This window comes from Colletes gigas, unplaced genomic scaffold (assembly GCF_013123115.1).
Source record: "Colletes gigas isolate AHSC1104 unplaced genomic scaffold, ASM1312311v1 Colletes_gigas_Sc00002, whole genome shotgun sequence".
NCBI lineage: Eukaryota > Metazoa > Arthropoda > Insecta > Hymenoptera > Colletidae > Colletes > Colletes gigas.
The window spans coordinates 322,709-333,098 of record NW_025106631.1 but is presented as its reverse complement, the minus strand read 5'-3'; the positions used below and the strand labels follow the sequence as shown (position 1 = coordinate 333,098).

The following is a 10,390-nucleotide window of genomic DNA, read 5'->3' as shown; positions in this document are numbered from 1 at the left end:
ATTAGTGACCCTATTGTTAGGATAAATAATTTTGCACCTTCCAACCAGCAATGTTGCTATTGCTGTATGCATTCTCTACGATTACTGTTTAATAACGAAGAAAAGTTGTACATTTTCTTTGTTAGAATCATTATAATCTTACATAGTAATGTTCGTTACAAAATATTAAGTTCAAAATAATTTAATCGACGTCGTGCGTAATTGATTCGGACTTGAATTAAACACTTACTCTACGACTAATAAATTACAAGCAAACTTTGTTAATCCTAGCCATCGGTCGAACAATCTCTTTGTAATTACTTCGGGTCTGGTTTGTATTTTTCTTTCAACATATTTAGTTTTTAAAGGAACGAATAAGGCGTATAAAATTTGCAGAAACTGCGGCCCTGCCTAGTCCATACAAATTTAACAAGTTAATATCGATCCCGTTTACGTTATCTAATGTTGAGTGACATTAGATTGCATGTTATAGATTGTTACCGAGTGACCGTATTAACGTGTCTTGAGAATGATAAGTAAATTTTTACAGTTAAATATACGGATATCTGTACCTTCATCTATACGATATGCATGTCTTTGCCTGTACAATATCTTTACAAACTATTTACTTCTCCATGGGACCACGACATAACAGTTCAAATACCGATTCGAAAATAAAAAGACCAAAATTTGTTTCGTTACGTAATGAAAGATGAGAAAGCATGATAAATATTGAACCCAAGCCCATTTTAATTCTTCCCAGATACTAGGTTGATAATAAATTAAATGTCCCTGATAGATTATCTCTCCGCGGACAATTACCGCATCTTTGTTCGAATAACCGACTTGACTCGTTACGTATTCGTTGTTGATTTTTGCTGAAACTAAAGTAAGATGTTCGAATTTAACAATCTCTTCTAATTTTGGAAAGAAATATAAAGAGACGATACAAACGTTTTCTGTTAGCATTTTTCATAAGTAATTCTTCTAGCGAATAATCGGCCATTTCTATACTGTGATTATACGTTTCATGTAAACCTTCGTTATTAAAAAGACCTTTCTGCTCCAAGGTTAAATCTCCAGAAAACTGTACGCTTTGAATCTCTTCGTTTAATACATGATTAAACACAGCAATAGATTCTACAGTTACCTTAAACAAATGCTACAACAAATCAGTAATAGCTATATCAATATTTTACAAAGAAAAAAAGACCAAATAATAACTTAAATTTACCTTTAGTCTAAAATTAAAGAAAAGTAAAAGCTTAAGAGACTTGATCGGTTTATCTGTATAGAAATGGGCCTCGAATTTTAAAATATCCTTTTTACCATCGTTATTTGTATCTATCTCTTGCACCTAAAACAATAATTATGAAATATTAAGGATTATCATAAAATAATTAACACGCATAGATATCAATTCTATAGAGTCGTACTTAAATATTATACTCGTATAATGAAAAGACCTTTACTAATATGCAGTCATCTGTAATTTTATTATTTTTGTACGATGTGAACGTCGAGCAAATTATTGGATTAATGTTATAATCCCTGTAAGCTAACAGTAGATATTTATAAGTGAACAATACATTGGGTGTTTCTGCATATACACGATTTTTCAAAGAGAATCCTGAAAGTTAAACATTAATAATAATATGAAACAAATAAACAACCATGCTTAAAATATATAATATTCTTATACCAGAGTAATACCGTTATTAATACTGTTATTATTTAAAAAATTACAAAAAGAACATAAACAAATGAAAACGATAAAATACTAGGAATACATACCTCCCGCGTTATAAATAATGAAAAATGGTGTAAGCAACGACAGTGTTACAAAAAGTAACACGACGAGGAAACTTAGGGAGCATATATTACTTTTATATTTATAATTGACGGAGCATGAAAATATTTCAAAGATGGCCATTATGGCGCGTTGCCTTGACAACAATCATCGAAATAGAGTTTTGATCAATGTCGCAGGAAATGCAACGAATATTTTAACTCGAAAATAAGCGCGCTCATATTTGTAACATAAACTGACATTTGACTTTTTACCAAGTAAATATCACTTGTTCTACATCTTTGTCTTGTAAACAGAGTATTTAATTTTCCTTTACTTTAATTAAAATTCGAATTCATTATTTATGAATAAATTTCGCTAATTACAGCGCTAAAGGGTGTCTAGAAATATCGATCCCGTAAAAAATCAGTTTCGGTTTTAGTCGTTCAGCGTTACCTAAAATAATCGGGGGAAAATGTGCTGCCTTCTATGAATGAGGATTCTAACTACTAGTATAGGAAGAGAGAGCAATAATATGCGATAAAAATAAAGGGAGCAATATAACAAGGACAGAGAGAACACCTGTGGCCACGGAACCGGAAGCAGGAGTTACAGCCGCGCCCTCTTTTTACGCTGACTTTGGAGCCAATGGTAAAAAACGGTTGCCGTGTCTGGTAGTTTTCCGCAATCGTTAATCGTTCGGTTTTTATTCGTAGCGGGCCAGGTCATTACGCGAAAACCGCGGTCGATTTATTCCGAGTTCGCCACGGGCCACGAAATCATTGTTATTCGCTGTTCGTTATTTGTTACACGTTCGATCGTTCTGTTTGCTAAAATAAACCCTTTTGTTGCCTGTTGACTGGTGTCCGTACGTTCATACCTCCCGCCTTCGCTTCCGTTTTCACGCGACCTAATGAAAAATTCACCGACCAGAAGGAAACGGAAATACAGTGTGCGACAAAACGACAGCTAGTATCCTTTCCCGCCATTTCGATTAATCGAATCACAGCTTGATTATTCACTAATTACTATTTTCCTACGATTAAATTATAAACTTTTAGAATTTAAGACTATAGTGTGGACCCTATAAAATAAAATACTGGTCATTATTCAAACTAATATCCTTCTTAGGGTAATATAAAAATTCATTCTAACAAAGTTATAAGAGAAAGATTATATATACACTTCTGTTTATTATTTTATCAATTTACTCAATACTTTTGTTTCTTTACATTAAAGATTATATAGATTTTAACAGACTATTAAAATAATATTTTACCATATAGCGCGTTGAATGCCAGCTAATTTATTGTAATCTGCTAAATCACGGAATACAATTCTTGACAATCTCCATCTGCGAACAACACCACGCGGTCGAGATGTTATTACACAGCGTGTTGTTAATTGTTTCTTGGCCGATTGACGTGGAATTGTTTCGTCTATTTGTTGACCAACAGCTTCCTGTACGAGTAAAACTTTTTAGTTCGATCAATAACGATCACCGAATAATTAAACTATGATATTTTGAGGTTAACTTTGGTTAAATAGACGTACTATAATTTCACGTGGTAAAATATTATTTCTTTTCATGGCTACCAATCGAAGTCGTTCAGGTCCATACTCTTCCGCTACCTTTCTTCGTTTCATGTCACGAATCATCCATCGACCAAGAAATTTATTACGCACTTGTTGATACTAAAGGGCGAGTTAGTTAACATTTAAGTCAAATTTGTTAACTGTAAATCATAGAATCTATACGTATATTTTATTATTACTTACATTTGTACTTAAACCAAACACCGTTAAATTTGTACCTTTCGAAAGAAAATTTGAAAATCTTAACAAATTATTTGCTATGGTAGCCATGTTTGATAAACCATCTGTTCCTTAGACCATGTATACTAAGGTCTGTTGAACAGACTCTCTTCTTTGATTTGTGCTGCGAAGTCGTGCATCATAGAAATACGTAAAGAATATCGATTACATTTATAAGTTTTGTATATATGCATGTACTTTTCTGTGGTCTTTTTTAGACGATTAATCTTTCGCAAAGATTATTATATATGTTCACTAATTTATCTATTGGAAAATTTCATAGAAAAAGTGTTCCACGGTATTACAATCTTAAAATTCACTAATATTTCACGATCATTCCTCTTTAACTTGTAACAACTCTCACAATTAGTAGGAGTACAACTATGAGAATAATATACTTAACAAAATTTAAAAATCACAAACATTTTCTACGTGCTACTGTTTCATAGGAATATTTCGCTTTTTTTTCAAAATTGCGTACAGCGACAATGATTGCAAATTAATAAAAATGTTTAGTGATCTATTTTATTAATGTTTTCGACCTTGTTCGGTTATCTCTAAAATATTTAAGTATATTTATTTACAATATACTTCGTTTGTACGTAACAAATAATGACCTATTATATGAACAGAATTGTAACATAAATACGCTCGTCAGAAATCAGACTAGGCAAACCACGGAGTTTAGATATTATTGTGTTAAACATCTCATCAATTTTATGCACAGTTTCTATTACTTGAAATATTTAAAACACTTTTGCAGTTAACGAAAACTGTAATACCGAGCATTTTTGCAAATTATACACGCAATGATAGAAACTGTAGCGTTTAAGATTTCCGGTTGTTCGTTTTATTAACGGTTACCTTAGAAATAATGTGTGATTGAGAGGATCGTGTTTTTTTTTTTTTTTATCACAGTAGCGTATATATATTTTCGGATTAACCAGAAGTCCAAGCCCACAGTATTTAAAAACATTTATTTTCTTGAAACAGTACATTTATTAATTTTGAAATATTTTGAGTTTATGAACGTTTAAGCAATTACATTAAAAATATTCAATTAGATATTATTTTGAGTACTAGAGAAAAATAATTGGGAGGTAAAGTTGAGCAAATTTATCTATGGACGAGTAATTTTCGATTCGTCGTAGTCTAGGTTTCGTCCATGGTTTCGCTAGTCTAGATATTCGTTTAAAAAACCGTTCTTGTATCGTAAATGACGTATAGAAGTGATTAAAAAATTTGCTCAATTTTATGCTAGGAGAAATAGGAAGTTGAACGGTAGAAGAATGAATCAATAACTGTTTCCGTAGCTCCTTCATTCACTTTCATTCGTTATTACTGTTATTTATATGTATGTACAGAAAACCGTTATTAACCAATCTCAATTGTAGGAGAATCGCGGGCTAAAAGTGCTGAAGGATTGCAGAGCAATCGTATTTTCGCACATACTTCCTTTCAATATAGGACGCGTGTGAAAATGCAAGGTAAATCCTTGTAAAGAAATATTTCGTAGAAAAATGTTTTGTGTATATATCTTCAACAATTCAATTCCTTACCTAATCCGGTAATCGAAAAGTAATAAAAAACAGGTCCCATTTTCCGATCTAAATCTGCACTGAAACTACCAATCTTTTTCCCCCCTCTAAATTTAGTTTTGTTGCATCGACAAAAGTTTGATTCACGATGGAAAAATGAAATGTCAATTATAATAAATTTCTTTTTTTCAACTCGAGTAAATATAAAAATATTAAGTAACATCGGAAATACGAAGAGTTTTACGATAAGGATGGCAATGACTAATTAGTAATAACGACAACAAAAAAAATGAAATGTTTCTCGAATATCGCAGATATAGGATTTATTTCCGTATAATTAGAAAATATAATTAAGCCGAGCTAAATTATGAAGTCTGTTGATGTTGTTGTGAAACAGATGTTAAAAGTAGTTCTTGTAGTTTACTTTCTTTTTTCACGGAATTCGTGGAAACGAAAATAGAGGTTGCTTGTTCCTCGCATCGTTTGGTCAACTGACCTTTCCTACGGAATTCTTTACGATGAGAGAAATGTCGAAGCAACCACTTTGATAAACGAAATACGCGAATGTCGAAAAAATGTGGCGAATGTGAAATTTCACGCACATGAAAAGCCAGTCGTCGCGATTCCTTATCAATTCTGTTATTCTTGTTCATTGGTTGCGAGTTTGTAGAAAATATTGTAGTTTGCGAAGGCAATAAAAACATAACGCTGTCCTCGCGCGAAAAACGTGAAAAAAGAAGGTCAACTACTTCAGCTACTATACGCCGACGATCATCTGGCGATACACGTGTACGGAAACTAGTTATTTCCTTCTCTGGGCCCTCTCGGCAGCCCTGGTGACTTTGCCAGTAGCATCCTTGAAATTGACAGCCTTGATGACACCGACAGCCACAGTTTGACGCATGTCACGAACAGCAAAACGTCCTAAAGGTGGAAATTCTTGGAAAGCCTCAACGCACATGGGCTTGCTCGGAACGAGCACAACAATGGCAGCGTCTCCAGATTTAATAGCTTTCGGATTCTCTTCGGTGGTTTTTCCAGTACGACGGTCACACTTCTCTCGAATTTCAGCGAATTTACACGCGATATGAGCAGTGTGGCAATCCAACACTGGAGTATATCCATTGCTGATTTGACCCGGATGGTTCAGCACAATTACCTGTACAGCAGAGAGCAAGAATACGAGATTAAACGTTTTTCCAGATAATGTTTTACAAAAATTAAACATCCATAATTTATATTGGCATTCAGACGTTCTTAAGCCGTCATTGGATTAAATAATCTTCCGGTGAAAACCGCGAATGAAATGCACGAGTTCTCATCATTATGCCAATTATGATCTATAGTTAAATTTGCCCACAATTTGTAATATTAATTTGTACGCATACCTGTGCAGTGAAATTCTCAGCACCTTTAGGCGGATTGTTCTTAGAGTCTCCGGCTACGAAACCACGACGCAAATCTTTTACAGGTACGTTTTTAACATTGAAACCAACGTTGTCACCAGGAACAGCCTCTTGCAATGCTTCGTGGTGCATTTCAACAGACTTAACTTCAGTGGTCAGAGCCGTAGGAGCGAATGTAACGATCATTCCTGGTTTTAGTACACCAGTCTCGACACGACCAACCGGTACTGTTCCGATACCACCAATTTTGTATACGTCCTACAATTAAATTCGACACAACGTTATCGTATGTTTCTTCAAAGGATTAATAATTTTGTACAATAATTGATTTTAGTCAGACACCTCCGACCATCAGCGAATTAAAAAATCCTCCGGTGGAAACCGCGAATGAGTTGTTGTAAGTGTTATCATCATTCGATACCAATAAAAAAAACCTAATGTTATTGCAATTTGTCGAGAAATTTACCTGTAGTGGAAGACGAAGTGCCTTATCCGTAGGTCTTGTAGGCGGAAGGATGGCATCAAGCGCTTCGATCAGGCATTTTCCTTCCGCTTTATTCTCTTTACGTTCGACGGTCCATCCCTTGAACCAAGGCATTTTGGAAGAAACTTCCAACATGTTATCTCCGTGCCAACCGGAAATTGGAACAAATGCAACGGCAGCAGGGTTGTAACCAATTTTTTTAATGTAGGACGATACTTCTTTCTTGATTTCTTCGAATCGGGCTTCGGAGTAGGGTGGTTCGGTAGAGTCCATCTTGTTAACACCAACAATTAGTTGTTTTACACCAAGAGTAAATGCGAGCAGAGCATGCTCACGGGTTTGTCCATTTTTAGAAATACCGGCTTCGAATTCACCGGTACCAGCGGCAACAATTAATACGGCACAATCAGCCTGTGAAGTACCAGTAATCATGTTTTTGATGAAATCTCTGTGTCCAGGAGCATCAATAATAGTAACATAGTATTTAGAGGTTTCAAATTTCCACAAGGCAATATCAATAGTGATACCACGTTCACGTTCAGCCTTCAACTTGTCCAATACCCACGCATATTTGAAAGATCCTTTACCCATCTAAAAATCCATAGAAATCGTTAATTTTTTAATAATTTTACACTAAATTTCTATTGTTAAATATAAATTAGATTTTTGATCATCACTGGACCAAAACAAATCAAGTGATCAGTGACGCTGAATTGATATTTTATACTAGAATTTTCTTTACTTTGTTAGATACATCAGGCCATATCCATTATTTACCTCTTGCGCTTCCTTTTCGAATTTCTCGATTGTACGTTTGTCAATACCACCGCATTTGTAAATTAAATGACCAGTGGTTGTGGACTTGCCAGAGTCGACGTGTCCGATCACCACAATATTAATATGTACCTTCTCCTTACCCATGGTGAATTTATGGCGAGACTACTGGTTAACTCTAACGAAACAAAAATGTTTGAATATTTACACCTTTATATTACTGAAAAAAATAATTTAAAAAGTCTCTTCAATTTGAAGGAGTTACGTGAACGCACCATCGTCCAGTTAATATTTCAAATTTAGTTTACAAACGTAAGAAAATGTTTACGCGACTTTATAGAAAATTGACTTTTATTAAAATCAAGTAAACCTAGAAATTATTAAGTTTTAATGAAAAAAAGGAGTCATGTTCATCCTAACGTCCACGTGGCGATATCTGAATATTCGAGAACGGAACTGGCAGCCATTTTGTAGATGGCGAGAACATTGCAACGTTGCCGCGATTTCCTTGACGCTGTGCCATTGCATGATGCCATATTATGCATAATTGTGTTTTATATATATGTATATAAAGGCTGTTTTATTGTTTAAATATTCAAAGTCATTAATCTAAAATTTATGCCAGAAGTTACAAGATTCTATCAACCAAACACATACTATTATTCCTACGTTCACAAAATGCATTAACAAAATTAATTACTTTTCACAATGAAAATTTGTTTTTAAATTGTTGAAGAAAAAGTAATAATATCAACATAACAAACATATATTCAATGCAAATATTGTAGAAAAATGTTAATTAATATTATGCAACAGCATATTGAATGTTGAAGTAAATATCATGTGCAGTAAATGCCACACGGTTCGAAATTAATCACTTATTACTTTCAATAATACAATGTTCACTTGTTATCACTTTGATACGAAGATAACCATTTTTACAATTAAGAAAAAAGATCAGCATAACAATTCGTCACAATGAAAATCGGTGAGCAAACTCCATTGTCGGCGACAAGTCGTCCCACAAGGTCGTTGTTTCACAGAATTTCTAACAGATTCGTAATGCATGTATGGATAGATCAGTTACTCAGGATGAAGTATCATCTACAACACCTCTACAGTTGCAACATTAAAACTACTATTGTCGATGTTTTCGCGTGGTCGCAGAGCGCACAATTGAACGTTTTACACTACGAATATATCTCCAATTATGCACGAACTCGTGACCGAATATCCAACTCTGACAAGCGACCGCCATACTGTATCCGGGTATTTGTCTTTTCTCAACTTTTCAAGCTTAAAGAATCAAGTGCGGAGCGTAATTTACTTTCTCCGCGTGGATCTTTTCGTGCGGTCGACAATATTAATCGCGAGATTCAACGTTCTTTTTTCGAAATATATATCGGACGACTTTTACGAAGATCAGCATGTGGTCCGCAATTGAACAGCCGGCTAATATCAGAGGATCGACCATGCGCTTCTTTTCCAACGTTGTAATTCACCGGGAAAAACCAATATTTCGGGGAAACTGTTGTCACAACACAATTCGCTGATATTTCCGTTGCTGTTTTATTCTGTACCTGACGTTCGATGCTACCTTTTCGGTAAGAAAATCAGCGGATTATAGTCCTGTGCTAAGGCCACGAACAACCACTCACCTCCAGATGCCACGACAGAAAGAGATCGTTCAAGTGAAGTGACATGCGCATACGGCTTCCGACCATAGTCTCGAACCCAGCGCCTCCACCATATCGATCACTTACGAGCCAATAAACCCTTTCTTTCCACATTATTTATTATCTTTTTTTCGTTATTAATATTTTTCATTAAGTAACCGAAAGGTTGTTTTATTATTTTAACAATGCGATTAATAGAATCGTAGATTTCGACGAATACAAAAATTAGAGTCTTTAATAAATGGAACGCTGGATTCAAGGCTACGGTTACGCAGCAACATCAGGCGCGCCGAACTTGTGCACATACATACGTGTTTATGTATGTATATATACTAAGCGGCGTAGAAGTGTGCATCTGTGTGAGCATGGAGTCGCGAAAAAGACAGAGTGCTAAGTTGTATGATCGGAGATACATTCGTGCGTCGTAACATCAGGCTCGATATTACAACCATGGATCCATTGTACTTTAAGATGTTAAACGATAATGCGAAGTATCATTCGATTTCCTTCGAGACTAACTTTTCATCAAAATATTTGATCAAAGATGGTGCAGCCGAGTTCAATACGATCATGCTAGTCGTTTGTACCGGTGCTAATGCAGCATGGCTACGATGCAATCCAACGAATAAAGATCATTACGCGGCGAAATATTTTGCATTTTATCCAAATATTTATCTAACGTTATTTCAATTACAACATCTATGTTGTACGTTATGGTTTGACTTTATGTTATGAAACAAATGTCATCAAATCTCTTCTTTATCAGAGAAGGTAGAGACAAATTTTATTTAACATTTTTATAGAAAATATAATATTTTCTCGAATTTATTTAAAACATTTTTTTAGAAGTTTTAAAATGCTCAAAATGATATCTGTTTGCAGCGGTACAGTTCCTGTATCGAACAATCACGGATTGCGATGCTGTTTCA

The 10,390-nt window shown here is 34.6% G+C and overlaps 3 protein-coding genes across 4 annotated transcripts; all 3 read right to left on the bottom strand.

Annotated features, from left to right (window-relative positions):
* Nucleotides 1-47: 47 nt before the first annotated feature.
* On the bottom strand, nt 48-2,809 carry LOC122400104 (transmembrane protein 231-like). The gene is made up of 6 exons (XM_043401349.1): nt 2,695-2,809; nt 1,774-2,350; nt 1,446-1,609; nt 1,214-1,336; nt 934-1,141; nt 48-863 (listed from the first exon to the last, which is right to left on the bottom strand). The coding sequence occupies exons 2-6, from the start codon at nt 1,910-1,912 to the stop codon at nt 601-603; spliced, it is 897 nt and encodes a 298-aa protein (XP_043257284.1). The 5' UTR covers nt 1,913-2,350; nt 2,695-2,809; the 3' UTR covers nt 48-600.
* A 149-nt stretch (nt 2,810-2,958) lies between these two features.
* LOC122400113 (28S ribosomal protein S14, mitochondrial) lies at nt 2,959-3,853 on the bottom strand. The gene is made up of 3 exons (XM_043401363.1): nt 3,548-3,853; nt 3,323-3,463; nt 2,959-3,229 (listed from the first exon to the last, which is right to left on the bottom strand). The coding sequence occupies exons 1-3, from the start codon at nt 3,632-3,634 to the stop codon at nt 3,044-3,046; spliced, it is 414 nt and encodes a 137-aa protein (XP_043257298.1). The 5' UTR covers nt 3,635-3,853; the 3' UTR covers nt 2,959-3,043.
* Nucleotides 3,854-5,429: 1,576 nt separating this feature from the next.
* LOC122401489 (elongation factor 1-alpha) lies at nt 5,430-9,462 on the bottom strand. 2 transcript variants are annotated; one of them, XM_043403648.1, is made up of 5 exons: nt 9,366-9,462; nt 7,789-7,963; nt 6,994-7,602; nt 6,510-6,785; nt 5,430-6,280 (listed from the first exon to the last, which is right to left on the bottom strand). In XM_043403648.1, the coding sequence occupies exons 2-5, from the start codon at nt 7,930-7,932 to the stop codon at nt 5,924-5,926; spliced, it is 1,386 nt and encodes a 461-aa protein (XP_043259583.1). In that variant the 5' UTR covers nt 7,933-7,963; nt 9,366-9,462; the 3' UTR covers nt 5,430-5,923. The 2 variants fall into 2 exon arrangements, with proteins under 2 accessions (XP_043259583.1, XP_043259592.1); XM_043403657.1 differs by having other exon boundaries at nt 9,383-9,435.
* Nucleotides 9,463-10,390: the final 928 nt, after the last annotated feature.